The sequence below is a fragment of the Saccostrea cucullata genome, unplaced genomic scaffold, assembly GCF_032062105.1.
Source record: "Saccostrea cucullata isolate Sc308-1 unplaced genomic scaffold, CSIRO_AGI_Scuc_v1 ctg268, whole genome shotgun sequence".
Classification (NCBI taxonomy): domain Eukaryota; kingdom Metazoa; phylum Mollusca; class Bivalvia; order Ostreida; family Ostreidae; genus Saccostrea; species Saccostrea cuccullata.
The window spans coordinates 13190-33937 of NW_026935288.1; the positions used below are offsets into that span (position 1 = coordinate 13190).

The following is a 20748-nucleotide window of genomic DNA, read 5'->3' on the forward strand; positions in this document are numbered from 1 at the left end:
TATTGAAGTCGGACTTTGTTTAAGAAGGATTAAAGAAAAGTAAAAAATATTAAATCTAAGTTTTATTGCGTATGTGCATGTATAAAGTAGAATTATCTGAAATAATAATTATCGAGCAGGTTGCAAAACATACAAAGACGAATACACAATTTAAAAAATATTTATCAAAAAAACGTAATTTCTAAAATTAATCACATTTTTGTCTCCAAAATAAATACGCAAATAAATGACGCATAAAAACAGTAAGCATGTCGAAAAAAATCCCTTTTGGATTTTCCATGAAGAAAAGAATATTTAATTTGCAATATTTAGGTTAAAGTTATTGTTATTGTAAAAATACAATTTGTGACAATGGCCTACCTTCTACTAATTACATTTGCTAGTGTATCTGGTGAGTATTAAATGTTCATCGATTTTAATTGATTATAGTAAAGTAAATCCGAATTTGTTAAACATCATCAAAATTGAACCAACAAATGATTTTTATCGGGAATTATCTTCTTTATCATATACATGTACATATTTACTTAATGAGGATATCAATATATTTTACCTTGTTAGCAAAACATTTGACATGTATGCTTAAATTAGGGATCCTTGTCAAAGGGTGTACGAATACGGGAATTGCTGATTGCTTCAGGCAACATATGCATTCATTGCAAAACTTTGCAAACAAGATTAACTCACCAGAAATTTTAAAGAGATTGAATGCCAAAGACACTGTAGAGGAATATTGTAGGTAAGAATTTAACAATTAGTCCTTAATTACTATTACAGAAATTTTCTGAAGGAAATATTTTCTTGTCTTCCACTTTGGCGAAGGCGAGGGAAAATTTAATTTAATTTGTTATTCAATACGTCACAAGAACTTTAACCTTGGTCATAGCATTTGAATAGAAAGAAACCCTGTGACCTAGACCTTGAAGTATGATTACTCTCACAAAATGTTATTTTTATTAAAACTTTCGATTGAGAAGAGATAGGGCATTCATATTTGACCCGTGTATTACTTGTGATAAAATAGTTCCCAGCATGATTTGGTACCTGATGACTTTATATTTACTTTATGTGAAATTTTAAAGAAATCACTTTGGTGATTTCTTTTGTATTACATGTACATTTAATATGACGCACATATTTGACACAATTCGCCATAAATAATGGCATCCCATCCATAAAAACGTTGAATGAGGAATTGTTTGAATTTGAATCTTAAAATTAAGTTAATAAACAAATAAAGTTAACTATAGCAAATTTTGAATATGGTAAGTGTGTTTAAATGAAATCGTTAGCCCATTATTTACACAATGAATTAATGATGGATTTTTCCGATTTTACCCATCATGACAAAGATCACGTGGCGGGTTTGTCCGATGGGCATGGGATGCTCACTCCTCCATGGCACATGATCTCACCTCTGATGCTTTAGAGGTCCGTCTTTGATCTGTTCCTTTTTAGCTCACCTGAAACGAAAGCTTAAGTGAAATTTGTCCGTTGTCTGTCGTGTTTTTTTTTTGTTGTTTTTTTTTATTCATACAACATAAAGCATTATATACATATTTCAAAAGAGACAGAATGATGTGTTTTTTATTTTAAGAAAGAGAGAGCAATAGAGAGAGAGAGAGAGAGAGAGAGAGAGAGAGAGAGAGAGAGAGAGAGAGAGAGAGAGAGAGGTGAGCAACAGAGAGAGAGAGAGAGAGGTGAGCAACAGAGAGAGAGAGAGAGAGAGACAGAGAGAGAGAGAGAGAGAGAGAAAGAGTGTAAAGGTTCTAGTTAAGAAACTAGCAGATTCCATCTGTTCCACTGGGTATCAAACTTTTCCTTTTTACCATTCTTAAAAGAGATAATTTTTTGTGTTTCATAATGAAATTTCATTTGTGATATTGCATTTTGTACATTAATAGGTTTCTTTGTGTACCTTGCAGTGTAAATATAGTATTTAAGCCAAAGAAGAATAGCATTTTGAATATCAGTATTTTCCTCAATCAATCCTAAAATAAAAGATTTCTTAGTAATATTTATCATTAGACCAGTTTTATCTTCAAACAAATGCTCAAATTCTTCAAGGAAAAATTGTGCATTATCACATTCCCATAGAATGTGTTCTATTGTTTCATCCTCAGTATGACAAAAACTGCATAATTTACAGTCATTTTTTTTATATTTTGAATAAAAATGAATTTGTTGCTAAGATTTTGTTTAAGATCCTATATTGAAACCATTGGAGTCTACAGTCTTTTGTTACCCTAAAGGGTATCATGTGAATTTTTTTCCATTCCTGAGTTCCAGCTTCTAAAAGCTCACCCCAATATGTTCTACCTGCTGTGACAGAAGAATTTTGAATAAAGATTTCATAATAGCATTTGGATTTTCTACATTTCATTATTCTGTAGATATTAGACATTATTATGGGATTAGTGAGCTTTTTTATTGTTTTTTCCTGACCAGAATTTTTCATCAAATCCTTTACAGCATGAATAATACTATTGAATTCTAAGAAATTAATCTTTATATTTGGATAGGTGTTGCAGAAATGCTCATAGGAAAATAGTGAACCATCCTCATTAATAATATCATTAATTTGTCTAATGTTGCTGCTGTCAAACATTTGTTTATTATAAAATGGTTTTCCACCAATATGCAAATGTGGATTGTAAAATAGTGGCGAGTCACCAGAAACATCAAACTTTTTCTCAAGATTTTGTAACATTATCCAGGACTTAAAAACATCGATCCAAAATTTATTTTTTAATGTTTTTAAAAAAGTTGCAGTATATTCAATTCCACAACTTATAAATTTGTTAAAATTGAATTTAGGAATGAGGTTTTCCAACCCCCTATTTGTAAAAATTAGATATCTTATCCAAAATAATTTCATGGAGGCTATGAAAGATGTCAAATTTAACATTTTCAAACCCCCCTCTTCATATTTTTTCAAAATTACTTCTTTCTTTACCCTATGGGTTGAATTATTCCATATAAATGAAAAAAAACATTTTTCCAGTTCCTTACAGAACGATTCAGAAGGATTTGGGATGGACATTAAAATATGATTTAGTAATGGTAGAACTAATGTGTTAATAACTGTAATTTTCCCTATGGGAGTTTTCTCCCATTGTTTAAGTATTGATTTGATATGTACCAGTTTTGGTTCATAATTTAATGGTAATATTTTATCCAAATCTACATCAAAATGTATTCCAAGAAGAGTAAATCTGGTAGTGCCCCAGTTAATTTTGTAATTTGGCAGCAAAATTTTATCACTAAATTTTTTTGAGCCTATCCACACTATGTGAGTTTTGGAATAATTGATATGTAATCCAGACATTTCTGAAAATGTCTTCAGTGTTTGCAATGTTTCTGTGAGGGACGTTTTACTACCATCAAGAATAATTGATATATCATATGCTAACTGAGAAATCTTTTTTTCAGTATTGTTTACAGAAATACCTTTAATATTTTTATTTAATCTAATTTAGATTGCTAAAATTTCTGCACATATAATAAATATATATGGTGACAAAGGGTCAACTTGCCTGCAGCCCCTCTGAATGTTAATTCTATCAGAGAGATTACCACCTTGGTTTATTGCAGATGTAATATCTGTGTTAAAAAGGGATACCCACTTCTTAATTGAGAGACCAAAGTTAAAAAATTTAAGAGCGCCTTGTATAAAGCTCCATGAAAGTGTATCAAAAGCTTTTTAAAAGTCAATTAGTAATAATCCAGGTCTATTTTCTTCCTCAGTGTAATGCATTATGATATATATTTACCTGGTGTTTTCTCCTATATATCTATTGGAGATGAAGCCTCTTTGATCTTCATTAATGATTTTATCTAAATAGCGTTTTACTCTGTTTGCAATAGATCCAGATGCAATTTTATATACCGTATTTAATAAAGTGATAGGTCGCCAATTCTTTAAGTATTGTCTTGGCTTGTCACCTTTTGGTAACAAAGTAATGATACCGTGTTTTTGTGTAATAGATAGACTGTTATACTTAATCAATAGATCTAATTACAAAAACCCCAATGTATTTCCAAAACATCTTGAAGAATTCTGCAGAGAAACCATCTGATCCAGGGGATTTATTTGATTTCATTTTGTAAAGTGTAGAAGAAGCTTCTTCCATTGTAATTTCACCTACTATAGATTCTCATTCCTTGCTTGAAAGCTTAGGAATTTCTTTATTTCTTAGCTCATTAACTATAATTATCAGTATTTGTAGTAACTGTACTTTTTGTATATAACTCTTCATAAAAATATTTTGCTTCTCTTAAAATTTCTGTTTGGTCATAAATAACATTTCCATTATTATCTTCTAATCTTGGTATGATCTTACTAGTAAAGTTTCTAGATTCTAATGAACAAAAGTAATTTGATGGTTTTTCAACTTCCTCTACCCATTTTGCTCTACTTCTGATATATGAACCCTGTAACTTATGTTTTCGAATGTTTTCTAATCTTGCTTTTTACTAAATAATTCATCAATATTATTTTCACAAACATTTTCTTCCAGTATCCTGATATTTTCTATTAATTCTTTCTCCTTATTTTCCTTTTTCTTTTTTTTATGTAAGTTGCATAGGATATAGTTTTACCCCTTATTTCAAAGAGCATGGTTTCAAGAAGTAATTGATCATTTATAGTGAAGGAAATATCTGAATCTAGGATATTATTTATGTTATCCATATTGTATACTGCAGTTGCATACTGTTTTTTAACCTCTAAGATAACATTTTTAATGCATTCCAAATAATTTTCATCATGAAGTAAAAAGTTATTAAACTTCCATAAACCTCCTTTCTTAAAATCATTAAAAGCTATAGACAGTGATATTATGGAGTGATCTGATCTATAGCTAGATTCTATAGTGCATTTTTCTAACCCTGACTCAGATATCAAAAAGAAATATAAACGACTTTGTTTCAACGGAGTATCTACGAGCATTTTCGTGTAATTGTCGAAAAGGGTCAATATAAGAAGAATTTTCTATTATTTCCAACACCTTGTCTCTTTCCTTCGGATTATCAATAGATTTATAATTGTAATAATCTAAGTCAGGGTTTAAAACTAGATTAAAATCACCACACCAGATAATCTGACTGCAATACATATCATCAATGTGATTTTGAATGTTTTCATAAAAGAGTGGTGTGTCATTATTAGGACCATAAATAGTGCATAACAATACTTCATGGCCCTCTATACATGCTTTAAGTAATACATAGTTTCCGGCAACATCGCCCTTTCCTGCAATATAATAGGTTTAAAATCAACGTTATTATTAATTCAATTAGAATTACGACTCCTCTGGAGTTTGTAGTATATGAACTAAACAAGAGGCCCATGGGCCACATCGCTCACCTCAGAAGCTTTGACTATTCTGTTCTTTACCAGATTTCCTCCTTGTAATACATAATGCATCCCCAATCTACCCCACTGATCATAATTTAGACATTTTAAAATCTACACTACCCCAGGATGCTTCCACATAAGTTTCAGCTTTTCTGGCCCAGTGGTTCTTGAGAAAAAGATTTTCAAAGATTTTTCCTATATATTCTTATGTAAAACTTTGATTCCCCATTGTGGCCCGCCCTTCCCCCCGGGGTCATGATTTGAACAATTGAGAATCTTCTATAGCCCAGGATGCTTCCACATAAGTTTCAGCTTCTCTGGCCCAGTGGTTCTTGAAAAGAAGATTTTCAAAGATTTTTCCTATATATTCCTATGTAAAACTTTGATTCCCCATTGTGGCCCCGCCCTTCCCCCGGGGGTAATGATTTGAACAATTTAGAATCTACACTATACCAGGATGCTTCCATATAAGTTTCAGCTTTTCTGGCCCAGTGGTTTTTGAGAAGAAGATTTTTTAATGACCCCATCCTATTTTTGTCTTTTCTTGATTATCTCCCCTGTGAGGAGACTTGGCCCTTTATTTTAATAATTTAAATCCCACTTCACCCAAGGATGTTTTGTACCAAATTTGGTCAAAATTGGCCCAGTGGTTCTTGAGAAGAAGTCGAAAATGTGAAAAGTTTACAGACGGACAGACGGACAGACAGACAGACGGACGGACGACGGACAAAATGTGATCAGAAAAGCTCACTTGAGCCTTCGGCTCAGGTGAGCTAAAAAGCACTGGTATCCCCCCCAAATTTCTTACTTCATTTTCTATATCACAGGAGAAGTGTGTGTCCTGCAAGCAATAAATATTATATTTTAACGATCGTAAATAATTAAAAACATCCTTGCGTTTTGCAATATCACCTTAAAGGCCGAGATTTTTAACCGTACGGTTTTCTCAGGTAAGGGGAGGGACTAAATTTTACATGCGTGGCACCCAGAGGCATGACGGTCGTGCAGACCGTGGGAAGCGCTAACCCCTATACACAAACAGTATACATAGGAAGTCCATGAGTATTACCTGTACAGCTTGTTGGCCCTATGTTCATCATTAATTAAATTAATAAATCTCAACACCGTAAATAAAAAAATATCATAAGTAATAATTGATGATAGTTATAAATTCCATAATTTCAGACTTATATCTAATATCATACAAGCAGAAATCTCATGACTTTTGTTAAAAAATCTAATGTACCTTAGTACATTGTATGTCACAGTAGCAATGACTTGATTTCGTTGTTAAAAAAAAATAATGAAACACAGGTAAAAATTCAAAAGTAAAATACTCATCCTTGCCTTTCCCTTTCAAAATCTTAAAAACTTTTCATATTTAGCAATTTTAGAGCTTCGATCGCGTCAAATAGTAACAGTTACTTCCCGTTTGTATAAAAATCGCGTGGTCCTATTTTTAGCAAATGTACATTCTGTATCTTATTGTGAAAAATTCGCGATAATGATGGTTTCGTAAAGTTAGAATTACATGCAAATATGTATGTATTTTTAGTAAATTCAGATAATAATTAAACAACTGAAAACAACATATTAATTTATTGCGTATTTCTTTCAAAAAACACCTGTGACCTTGAACGGAGGTAACAACCCACGCAGCAAGAAATTCTCGGTTATAAAAAAGGAAGAGAAAAGAAAGAAATTCTTAATATATTTAATACTGTTCCAGGCGAAGTTGTTACTAATCAGACATTTTGTTTTCAACATTACTATCCAATACATGCAAAAAATGTTACCAGCTTATTTTCTCCTTTATGCTCCTTAATGTTTTCGCCGCGTCTCAAAACAAGAACGTAAGTGTGATTTCCTGTATTGAAACACTATTAATCATTTTCATTTTATGATGAAATGTTTGTAATAAAGATAATCATATCAATTATAATCAAGTTAAAATTGTTTGTATCCAAATGGCTTCCTCATTACGATAGTGATTTAGCGGTAAACATCAGACGACCGAAAGTTAATTTGATGGTGACCACGCGTGTCAAACAAGGTGAAGAGAGATACACAGGGACTAGTAGCTAAATGTCAATCAATTTCAAGTACCCAATGATGGCCCTTAATTTATTTGATTGACAGGGGGATACAGACCAGGTAAATCTGAGGGTGGTGCTTATTATCTCGGGCTTTAACCTTGGCAGTTTACGGATAGAATTTTAACCATTTGGTATAATAATTGTGCAAAAACGGTTAGATACCCAACGGAACGATGAAGGTAAATTAATGATTTGAATATGTCGAGATACGGAAGAGAAAAGAAGAAAGAAAAGAAGAAAGAGCAAGGAAGAGAACAACAGTACAATAAATCAGATAATGATTTTCAACACTAAAAAAAATTCCACGAAAAAACAAGTTGACTACTCTGATGTAGTGAGTCACTGTTTAGCAATACGTATGACAGTCAATGTTTGACATTACGTATGACACCGGAAAAACACTTTACAGCACTTAAATCGGTTGGGATACGGACAAATATTTTAATCCCGGTGTAAAGACGAATAATGACCGCCATCGAATAATGACCGGGGTCATTTTTCGACAGCAAAAAATGACCCCGGTCATATTCGACGTCGAAAAATGACCCTTTTGCCCGTAGAAAAAATGTCACAACTCTGAAAATTTGCAGAACCCACGTGAAGAAAAATGACCCTGTAGAAAAATGACTCCCTGTGGATTAAAGCTGAAATTTTTAGGGTGCAAAAAAAAAAAAATAGATAAAGAAGCATATTGGCCAAAATGCTCACCTGAGCTCATTAGGAATAAATTGATGATATGTTGGTCTCATAACATTATACAATTATAGCTATATTTTAAGGTTAATGCGATGATTCAGATTCTAAAAGAGTTAAAGATTTATCGAGCCTAAAGTGTTAATTAGGTAAACATTGTTTTTCGATGGTGGAAATCATCATACTGACAGAAAAATCAGCAGTATTATATATTATTATATCCTCCGCTTGAAAGGCGGGATGGTATATAGTGATCAGGATGTCCGTCCGTCCGTCTGTTACGATTTGGGTTATCCATCTCTTATCCGTAACTCCTCTTATATATAAAAAGATATGTTTGTGAAACAGCTATGCCCCTGTATGCCAACATAGCGAAGATTAATGTTTTCTGAAATGCAATTTAAATATATTGGTACCCAAAATAGGGTCTTCTCACAAGAAATACAATTGCAAAACAGGGAAGCCGTAGCACCATTTGTTCAAAAGTAATGGCTAAGGATAAATTTTTGAAAGGTAGGTCAAACTCAAAGGTCAAAGGGTCAAAGTTGATGGTTTCTTAAGAAATGTTTAATGTAACAAGGATTACATAAGTGAAGTATGAAAACCCTAGCCCTAACCGTTCAAATGTTATGGCCAATTAAAAGTTTTTTTATAAGTACGGAAATCTCCAAGGTCAAGGTCCAAAGGTCAAAATTTTTAGTGTCCAATGAAAGGTCATGCCAAAAAATATGTGAAGTATGAGAGTACTAGTATCTACTGTTTAAAAGTTATGTCCAAAGTAAAAATTTGGCATTTTTGTGTAAATTGGGACAAACTCCAAGGTAAAGGTCAAAAGGTCAAATTTGGTGGTATCCAAAGTAAGGCCTTGTCACAAGGAATACACATATTAAATATGAAAGTCATAGCTACAATAAATGTAAAGTAATGGTCAAGGTTATAGTTTTGCGGACAAACAGACCGCCAGATAGACAGACAGACATACAGACGGACACGATAAAACTATATACCCCCGAATCTTCGCTTACGGGGACATAAAAAGAAATGGTCTTAAATTAACTTTTCATATTATGATACAGTATAAAGAAGACGTTACAAAAAAATGAAAAAGTCTGTTCTGAATTTTCATATTAAAGTCTCTGAAAAATAAATACATTCATAACTGAGTGAAAGAGTGGAGTAAAACAAGAATTAAGAAATGTAATGAATACTGTGTGCTAATTCAAAAGGTTATGTTGACATGTATAGTTTTTGCATTAGAATGTGTATTTTACACTAGCCCATAGCTTTACAGAGAATATTCTTAGGTGTTATACCCACCCCACCCCTAACATATTTAGGAGGAAGTCGATTATCAACAAAAGCAACAAAAAAAACTAGCCTACTTTTATTTTTCTATAAGGAGGGACTAAAAAAAGCTTAAAATAATATACTTTTCTACTAATTTTCAACTGTTACTTTGCCACAATACTTACAAGTTACCCCAACCAAGATTTAAAGGATGCTTTAATCATGGTGAAGTTAATTATGATATGATAGTACTTGTGTGAAGGCTTAACTTCATTTCAATATTTTATCTACAGCCTCTTTTAGTATTATTGAAAGGTATAGAGTTTTATTTATATTTTTGCTTTTTATTTATTTATTTATTTTTTTGATTTAACGTAATGTTCTTTAGGGGGGGGGGGGTATAAAAACAATATGTATTTGCAAAGATTTAAAGTATCTTAAATCATATAGTGATAGTCTGCATGTACAGGATGGAACATATAAAAAAATATACAGGGGTCCTTTCATCCATTTCTATTTTTACTCACTCCTCCGAATGAAACCTCATTAATTCGATAACATTACTTTTTTGTACGCACCGACATTAATTCGTCTGCTACTAATTTCTACTTTTTTCCCAACAAATATTTTTTTCTGAAACAACGTATCAATGGAGTCAGTAAAGAAAAAAAAATATATTCATAAATTTCATCCCCAGCGTGCGTTTGATCCATTTACATATACCATTTTTGATTTTCTAGGTTTGCTCATTTATCAGAGAAATGAAGAATAATTGATTGATTCTTAATTGCTTAACACTGATTTGTCAATATTTCGGCATAGAGAAATTAGGAACTTTATTGCACCTACGTGCTAAGAAGAACAAAGATCAAATCTATTCGAACAAATGTATGAATTAGTCGAAGGAAATACAATTATAATATACATCATATTTTCCCCTTTCACCTGTTATAAATTTTGCATCACTTTAAAGGGGGTCATTTTTCAGTGGGGGTCATTTTTTAATAGTACTAACAAATAAAATAATGACCCCAGGACTATTTTTCTACAAAAAATGATTTTTTTTCTACGTGTAGGGGGTCATTTTTTGTCGTTGAAAAATGACCCCCGGTCATTAATCGATGGGGGTCATTATTCGTCTTTAAACCGGATCTTATTTACCTTGTGTGCGATGTCATCAAGAATGTCATACTTCACTCGTTTTTTCTTCACCTGTGCATAAACCGCTCCATTGAAATACCATGCCGCTGAAACACCCTCACTGTCCAACAGACGCGCGATCAACTCGCTGTTCTCCTTGGTAACGTCGTCGCCCAGTCGAATGTTACCGGGGGCCTCCTTCACTATTGATCGCTTTCGCATCATGTGGGCCTTTTTGTCGTCATTTACCATCTTCATAAGAATGGGTTTTGGTGCTTTCCCCTGGTTCCATGTATTCTGTGAACTGCTACAATGTCACGTTCGTTTACCTCTACATCCCCTTTCTCTTTCAGTACAGATTTCACGACCTCTATAATATCCTCGCCTTCTGTTTCCTGGACCCCGTAAATTTTAATATTGTTTTTTCTGCTGTATTGCTCATTATAATTAGCTTTCACTGTTGCAAAAGTAGCTAGATCTTTCAGCTCACCCATTTCCTTTTTCAGTTCTTTATTGTTTTTGTAAGTTTTGCACAGTTTTTCTTTTAGAGTTTCATTTTCCATTGTTAATCTATCAACGTCTTTTGTCAGATTCTCGATTCTTTTGTTTAACTGTGTTTCTCTTTTTTCTGCATTTGCTTCATGAATCTTCAGAAGTCCTTTCACTATGGATTCTAAATCGCATGTTTTGACCGTTTGTTGCAAACATTCTTTAATTTCAAGTAAATCAGCTTTTAGTGACCCTATTGTCGTCTGTTGTTTCAAACGTTTCATTTTTTCAGCCCCAGATTTGCTTTTTTCTGACCTATTCTTAGAACCAGGCATGTTTTTATTTTTATTTGGAAATAGCGTAAACAATGTCTATCACAAAGGAAACAGCACGGACGAATTGAGATGTTTTAAAGATCGTATAGTAAGCAGTACTCACGGCTGTGTAGAATTTCCTTTCTTAAAACACACAGATAGTTAGATCCAGTTTTTTTTTCACAATGTGAAGGTTCCTCTTAAGTTATTTTAGCGTGTTTGTTGTCGTCGTAAACTTTTTCACATTTTCTACTTCTTCTCAAGAACCGCTGGGCCAGTTTCAACCAATGTTGCTACAAAGCATCCTTGGATGAAGGGGATTCATGTTTGTTCAAATAAAGGGCCACGCCCTCATTCAAGGGGAGATAATTGGGAATTAATGAAAATTTGGTGGTAGTACGTTTTAAAAATCTTCTTCTCAAGAACCACTGTGCCAGGAAATATAAAACTTATGAGGAAATATTCTCAGGTAGTGTAGATTCAAGTTTTTTCAAATCATGACCCCCGGGGGTAAGGCGGGGCCACAATGGCCGACCAAAGTTTTACATAGAAATATATAGGAAAATTCTTTAAAAATCTTCTTCTCAAGAATAACAAAGTCATAAATGTTCATATTTATATGGAAGCATCCTCAGGTAGTGTAGATTCAAATTTGTTAAAATCATTACCCCCGAGGTTAGGGCGGGGTCAAAATGGCCGACCAAAGTTTTACATAGAAATAGTAAAATTCTTTAAAAATCATCTTCTCGAGAATAGCAACATGATTGGTACTGGGACTACTTTTGGATTTCAATAATAAACCAATTTCTACTTTTTCCTTACTACAGTGCTCAGGTAAGCACTGTAGCCCATGGGCCTCCTGTTTGTAATGTTTTATGGACCTCTGAGCTTAAATAATGTTCGTTTCCTTCTTTATCTCTTTCATGCATCACCTTTGTAAAAAAATAATGGATTATGCTCCCTGAACGAATCCATTCCACTGGTAAACTACACAAAAAGAAAAACTTCATTAATCACTCTCTATTAACGAATACTTTTGGTAGGAAATACCAGCTTAAGGGGGAACCTATGTCGTTCTACGTCAAAGCAGCGATCTGTGACGTCACAATAGCGACGTTTGATTTTGCAACAGTGATATAGGCATAACATTTTTTAATTATCAATAAGTCCATGATTTACAAAAAGAAAATTTATTCATCATTTATAACAGTTTTATTCGATTTATGGATTTTGTAAATAATTATTAGAACTCTCTTCCTTTGGTTGATAATTCATAGCAGTTTCAATTGTGAAAAAATACATCCTCGATGATATGTTGATATATAAGTGCAAAATGATAAGATAAATTTCAGCAAAGACAGCGGCTTAAATCAGGAAAATATGTTTAATTTCATGTTTACCATTAATTGTATTTTCTGGATAAAACTAAGAAAAAATTAAGGAATGTACTTGTACCTATATTTGCTTATTGATTTATATATAGTACATGTAGATTTTATTGTATAAAGTCATTCATTGCTAGGTTCTAAAAGGTGTTGGTTCGTGACGGGGAAATGTGGGGGGGGGGGGAATGATTAGGATGAAGAAAAAATGAATTAATATGTGTAAATTGTTTCTTATCAAAACAAAATACTCGTTTTCTGCAAAAAAGTTTAGTATTCAGATTGTCGTCAGTGCTTACTTACCTTTGTCTTAGTGCAGATAGGTCAATATTTATACATGTAACACAAGAGTACGAAAATAAAAGAAAACGTCATATTTCTCGTTTATTTTATCATAAAGGTACATTTTTTTTCTTTGTTAAAATGAAGAGATGAATCATTACTTTGAAAAAATATGAATTACAACATTTTCACACAAAGACTTTTTAAGATATTACCTGTTTTGCATGTCGGAATTGTAAAAAAAAAAAACATACGAAAAGAAAACGGGGTGATACTAACATTGTGCTCCAGTATTAATTTTCATGCATGATGAATTATAATTAATTTGCCTTCATTTTAAAGATACAAGTCATATATATTAAATACCTGTTGATTTCGAATGTGATTTGACATTTTTGGTTCTTTTTAGTGCATATTTGAAGTAGAACAATAATGTTTGAAAATAATCTATTTTTAGCATTTCACACTATTTTTGCACGTGCTCCTGTGTAAAAATAAGCATATAAAGGTATTATTTTAATACCTAAAAAGAAAGAGCACTTGGTCAGGAAACAAATGTCAAAATTTTGAAAATTTCACACAGAGACTTTTCGGACATAGGTCTCCCCTTAAGTTATTTTAAGTGAATTGATATCACAAATTTATCATTTGCATGGAAGTGATGATTGATTTAAAAAAAAGGTTCTATTGACTAATTTATCATATGTTTTCTCTTTTTTTTGAAACAGCTCAATGAAGAGTTTAAGACCATGCTTAGAGGACGTCAAAATGAAATGTTTGATTACAAACAGAATCACTTTCACCATAGACGTGTTGACTGCTCCTTCGAAATTTCTGTGTTCAGAAGGAAAGCAAGGTACTGATGCTCATAAATAGAGAAACTATACTTCATACATAATACGATGAAAATGCTACAATGTAATTCAAGCATTTGTGTTAATACTTTCATATGGAAACTCTATTGTTTTCTTTGAAAAATGTAACCTTTTTTAAAAGTATTTAAAAAACAGTAATTTTTGAAATTCTTTTGTAGATTTCATTGACCATTTCCAATGTGCGATTCTTGATCATATCCAAAATCAAACAAGTTTTGAGATATGCCAAAATTATATGAAAGAATTATTCGAATCTGTCATAGAGTCCCAGATAGGTAGTTCTAATAATGATGGCAAAATATGCAGGTAATATTTTGTACAATTATTTCGCACATGCTAGAAAAAAGACAAAACATCTAACAGAGATTTTAAGAAAAAATAGTACAATAAATTGTAAAGGTCTAACATGCACATCTTTTATATTTCACAGGTACCGTAATATTTTTCTCTCTAACTGTTCACTGTTTTGTGAAATTATATCAAATATATATATATATATATATATATATATATATATATATATATATATATATATATATATATATATATATATATATATATATATATATATATATATATACCATATATAACCGTTTAGAGCAGCAAATAAAACCGTAATGTGTATGGAAGAAGAAGCAAACAAATTGTGCAGTGACGAAGCAACCAAAGTCATGCGTGCAAAAATGGAAGCTGCGATTCAGCCATTGAAGAAAAACATATCATGTGATAATAGTATGTATATTTTAAACTGAGCTATTTGTTGCAAGAAATAAAAGGAATTTAAGGAAGCTATACATGTGTGTGCCTTTAAAACTAATATAAGCGAAATTTATTATATATATCTTCGAATAATATATATTCAACATCATATTCGAAAAGAATACGTGTCATGAAAGCTTATTTGGTAGAAAGTTTGTTCGGTCAATATTGGACGCGACTTGCTTAAGTCGATCAACAATTAGAAAGCAAACCTTCTTTTGCCTTACTTCTAAAGGTTGTGGTTTTTCTTTTAATGAGACTTTAAAATCAGACACTCCGTGTTAGAATAATTGTTGCTGTGATTTAGATACCCCACTTCATGCTCAATAGCCTTGAGTGCCGAAAAACGTTTAAATTTATAGACGTATATTTCTATATTGTGAAGTCTCTATATGAGTTGAAAATTTTGAATGGGACATAAAACAAAATGCAACCAGTTAATCGATCAAATACAATAGGGTTAATATCTCTCAATGAATTAACATCATTTATAATGAACGGTGTAAAATTTAAGAATGATAGAAAAATTGGCATTTCGTAAATTCTATTCTTCTTGTATGGACGTTGTTAGCAAATTTCTTTACTCCATTGGTTCGTATTAAAGTCTGACCTAAACCTGTTTCATACTTTTTGTTAGGTCTTTGATATTATACTGATCAATGCATAGGTTCACAACATGTTAAGTTAGGGATGCTTACTCCTCCAAGGCACATAATTCCACATCTGCGATCTCAAAGGGGAGCCTTTTAATGCCATTTTCACATTTCACATTTTTGAACCGTTTATCGATTTTTTTTTAGATCGATCATTCTTTGATTTTTCACCCTTCACATTCAAATGAATCTGAAATATCAATACACATTTGATGTAAATTTGTTCTCAAAGAATCGCAGGGGTAAATATAAAATTTACGTCAATGATCTGTATGTCAGGAGAATGAACGTCTTTAAAAACACAAAACTAAAATAACAGTCAACAATTATCTTATTTATTGTGAAGTTTATGATACTTTTAAATTAATCAAGAAGTAATCATTTTGTGTTAAGAATGAATAAAAAGAACAAGTATTTCTTTATTTTAGATACAATTGTACGTGTACATGGATGTAACAAAGACGGGTTTTCTAAATGCCTACTGCAGTCATCTATACCAAATTTTGTGAGGAAATTAAAATCAATAAACAATTACAAGATTTTAAATACAGAAAAGATCGTTGATGAATATTGCAGGTAAAATTTTATTTTTCATCATAAATTTCCATTTCAACTGATGAAGTATTCAAAATAATTTGAATATAAAAATTAATGCAATGCAACTTGCTGGCCAATGATAAGGCAGATTGTATATAATACAATGAAGATTTAAATATGTAATACTGATATTTTTCATGCTCGATCATGATGCTTGTTTTACAGAAACAAGAGTATTTGTCTGTTCTACATTGCTACAAGTACATGTAACTATTTAAAACACTTTTAGAGTTCGTGCAAGCAATTCTGCAAAAAAACAATATTTTGAGAATTAAGAGATCAGCTGCAAATTCAATTTAAAAAGTTGTTATTCTAACAGATATTGCCTACTATCAAAGCTGATTTCAAGTAAGACATGATAGTGAATTAGGCTTAGATGTACAATATTTTCCTCGTTTTGTTGGTGTCTCTTGTACAGGGTCTGAAACATGATTAAAGCCTCCACGATCTAGATTATAATTCTAAAACTATTAAAAAAATAAATCCCAAATTGACTCCTCTAGTTTGGGTTTGCCCTATATATATATATATATATATATATATATATATATATATATATATATATATATATATATATATATATATATATATATATATAAAGCACTAAAAATGACCAACGACACGAACAAAAAAAATTGTCAAATTTTCGGGACGCCCTGGCCCTTCCTCAGGACAAAGAAAAAAGTTGAAAAGTCATAGGACCAAAGGAAAAAGAGAAACAAAAACAACCAACACTACTACTAAACTACTAAACACTAGATATTTACATACTTAATTACATGTTGAATTGGAAATTGTTTTTAAGAACACTAATAAAGAAAGAAATCCGGACCGCTATGAAATGCGTCCGGTCTATCGGGTATACTCGGGTGAAGTGCGATTTACATAATTGAACGAATTAATTATGCTAATTAATTACGACAATCAGTAAATAGTACATTGTTTCATTCTCTCAAAATGGCGTAACTTTACTTAATAAAGAATAATCAAAGAAAAATAATATAGCAGGGATATTTGAACATATGAATTATGATCAATTATAAATTTTGAAAAATTTAAGGACTTATTATTGGGAAAAAATAATTAACAAAGGCGTAAGCAATACATAGTTATGTGGGTTGTTCGAGAGTTGGTGACGCAAATTAACTGTAGAGTTTACACTAAATTGAGAGAATAATCTTGTTTAGTATCATCAGGAATTGGGTCTAGTTTACGTTCATTCTGGTGAAGTCATTCAGTTTGTAAATACCATTAGGGCGGAATGACTTCAATCTGTGCATCCAGAACTTTTCTTTGCTTTTTCTCTGAGCATTTGTCCATCTTGGGTTATGGTCAATCACCACTACTGTCATATTCTCCCATTTGTGACCCTCAAGGTTGAAATGTTCCCCAACGGGTTCATTGAGTTTTTTGGTCCTAATGGTCGAACAGTGGTTATTGACTCTCCTGCGGATATCTCCTGTTTCACCAATATACTGTTTGGAGCAAACTTTGCAACTGATGAGATAAATGCAGTTGTCAGTATGACAGGACAAATTCCCTAGTATTTTGTAGCTGCGGCCTGTAACAGGGCTGTTAAAACCGTCTGTATCAGTGCTGTGCTTACAAAGAAGACATCTGTCAGAGCAAGTTTTAAAGCCCCCGTTAGGTAATGGGTTGTCCAGTCTGGTTTTACTACCATGTCCTTTAGGTTCCTTGGGCGTCTGTGGTCTTCTTAAGTCCCACTTATGCAAAAGAGGCTACAATGCCCGCACCGTACAAACAGCTATTGATGAGATGGCGGAACATGACAGGCAAAACCTATTACGCTACAAGGAAAAAAATAATTGAATGAAAATAACATACCAATTAATATAGAAACATATTATATGGTGTAGACTCATTAAGTCTGGATAATTTTTTTTTCATTTTTTGATAATGTACATACCTTTATAAGAACCTTTAAGAGGTTTTCATTGAAATTTTAGTTTATTATATTCTATAGGAAATATATTATTTTACTAGGTAAACTGCTTTGTTAGGGAATTCTTACTACTCTAGGTCAACAACAATTGCTCAAACATATGTTCTTGTTTTTTGTTTTGTGTGTTTTTTTTTCCTTTTTGCTGATTATATTTTATTTATTAATATATAATTATTATTTTTCCTATCCATTTGTTAAATTAATTTTTTCCTTATCATTTCTCTCTCTCTCTCTCTCTCTCTCTCTCTCTCTCTCTCTCTCTCTCTCTCTGAATAAATTCTAAATATGTACCAATTGATAATCTACTCTTCATACATTTTGTCAATGTTTACATGTACTTGTAATTGTACTTTGACCAATTGAGAGAACGATCATAGGCATTTATGCCTACTGTTCAATCCATTTCTTTGTATGAATAAAATATATTTTAAACTAAACTATAACTGGCTAAAAGTGTGAATCTCTACAGAAATAGAAAACATTGATTACATTGAGTAATTAATTAATTACCTTGTAAGCATGCTATTTCTTGTATTGATCAGTATCATACGGGAGCCAAGTCATTGCTTAGAAGACATCAAAACCACATGTCATTCTACAAATAGTGTCTCCCTTAACATAGACACCGTGCTCTCTGCTGACACCTTCCTGTGTACTGTCGGGAAACAAGGTATACGAGGGCCGTTCAAAAATTACGCTCACTGTGCTATTATTTACTCTTACAGACGTCATATAGTTATAAAATTTCACTGGAATATGTATCTTAAAGATTCCAATAAATTTTGGGCAAAATCTTTGTATTTTTAAAACATTCTACAAAAAATATCGGTTTGTTGATATCGCTGATGGAGGGGTACGGAGCACGACAAAAAATTTGAAAAAAAAAAACAAGCGGAATCCAAAATTTAACTCATTAATGTTCTATAATTATCGATATTTTTTCGACAATTTTCTCAATTGTATGTTTTAATTGTTCTATTATTGTGCATTTAGATTTCTGACGTGATATTTGAAGTACTAACAGAAATATAGTGATTTTTCTCTGATGCGTTTCCAGTGAAAATGACCTCTGTTGAATTGACGGTGCACCACACTTTTGTTAAATTATGTGTAATGCTCAAATATGCATTATAAAACATGATATGTCCTGAAAACTCACTCAAAATTGATACCAATTTACAACATCTTAATATGAAATTTTGAAGACCATATAAGTAAAGATTCTTTTAAATTATGTGTGAGATTTTGCCCGATTATATCGTAAAATATTTTTTTTCTGTGCAACAAGTCGACTTAATTTTTGAGCGGTCCTCATATTAAATATATAAAATTATCTTAACTGTTTGAATTATAGTAATATAAGATAAAAATTATTAAATTTCACCAAGCATTATTATGGAACCATAATGAAATATAAATTGTTTATTACAGGCTTTATTAAGAACTTCAAATGTGTAGTGGTTGACATTCTCTTTGGTAGAGGTCTTCATTCCTGTGTAAAAAACCACATGACAGAATTAAAAGCTAACATCATTTTGGCTGAGACAGGTGGTTCTGGTATGTCCAGAGAAATCTCTGAAAATATATGCAGGTATGTTTTCATACGTTGAAATAGTTGCATTTAACATTACCGGTAAATATTTTTTTTCTTTTTCAAAACAAAATAAACATTTAAACTCATTTTTAGTAATACTTAATTTGTAAACTGCATTCTTAACATAATTTGTATGGTTTAAATAAATGAAGGAAAATACAAGTGTGAAATATTTATGTAAATTATGCTTTCAAATGCTAAGTATTTTTAATCTTATTTTTCAATAATGATTTTATAGAGCAGCAAATGAGACATTCAATTGTGTACAAGAAAAAAGCAGGACAATTTGTGGCGAGGAAGCAGAAGTATTCATGAAAGCTCACTTTGAAGCAATTGTCCAGCCATTGATGTCAAACATAACCTGTGTGAATGGTAAGCTTACAGTTACGTTTACGTTAAACTTTCATAGGTGTTTTATCAAATATTAAACAGACCAGTTAATTGTTAAACTTCATATATAAAAAAGAGTTTTGTAGATTCGATAAAATTAGAGCTGGAATATCTTATTATAAAGAGTTTTTAAAATCTAGCTTTTACGATGTAGATATCTTTAACTTTCTACGGGGATTATAAAATATTTAAATGTTGCATATTATCATAATCGTTCTTAATTTTGTTTTGAAATGAATAACATGTGAAAGTTCAGAAACAATCATTATTTTCAGGTTATTCTCCAAGAAAATACCTCAATAAAGTTTATACGGACAAAAATGCTGAAAGTTCAAGTACCATGACCACTTCATTTCTGGGAAACTCTTACTTTTTCATACTTTACCAACCTTTACTATGGGCATTTTTATCTTTTCATTAATATTCCTATTTTATTACTGTTTGTTTAAGGAGCAATGACTCTTTGGTCTTAATTTCACAATTTTTTGAGAAAACTTGTAAGCACTTATTTTCATTAAAAGAGGTCAACCATTAGATTAAAATGAAATATGCAGTGAAGTATATATATTTTTCAAAAACAAGTATATGTAAAACACACACACCCTCACACACACACACTCACACACACACACACACACACACACACACAGAGAGAGAGAGAGGGGGGGGGGGGGTATTAATATATTGTCATAAACATAATATTAAAAATGTAAGGTAAATTTGACTATAATAGTGTCATTTCTATTTAGTTACTTTAATACACGAAATAAATTCTGGCTTACTTAGTCAAGATATCACAATGCTTTTGTGCTATTTAAGGAAATATTAATGTTACAAAAAGAAAAAGTATGTTTCTAAAAACCATGTTTAAAATT

The 20748-nt window shown here is 31.6% G+C and overlaps 1 protein-coding gene across 1 annotated transcript; it reads left to right on the forward strand.

Annotated features, from left to right (window-relative positions):
* The first annotated feature begins 351 nt into the window (after nucleotides 1–351).
* On the forward strand, nucleotides 352–19499 carry LOC134242402 (uncharacterized). The gene is made up of 8 exons (XM_062724472.1): nucleotides 352–391; nucleotides 592–739; nucleotides 13771–13898; nucleotides 14076–14223; nucleotides 14516–14649; nucleotides 15758–15905; nucleotides 18432–18559; nucleotides 19321–19499. The coding sequence occupies exons 1-8, from the start codon at nucleotides 352–354 to the stop codon at nucleotides 19497–19499; spliced, it is 1053 nt and encodes a 350-aa protein (XP_062580456.1).
* Nucleotides 19500–20748: the final 1249 nt, after the last annotated feature.

Coding starts and splice junctions, on each gene's coding strand:
- LOC134242402 (XM_062724472.1), top strand. CDS start 352: ATGGCCTACCTTCTACTAATTACATTTGCTAGTGTATCTG. Junction 740..13,770: donor ACTGTAGAGGAATATTGTAG/GTAAGAATTTAA, acceptor TTTTTGAAACAG/CTCAATGAAGAGTTTAAGAC. Junction 18,560..19,320: donor GTGTACTGTCGGGAAACAAG/GTATACGAGGGC, acceptor TGTTTATTACAG/GCTTTATTAAGAACTTCAAA.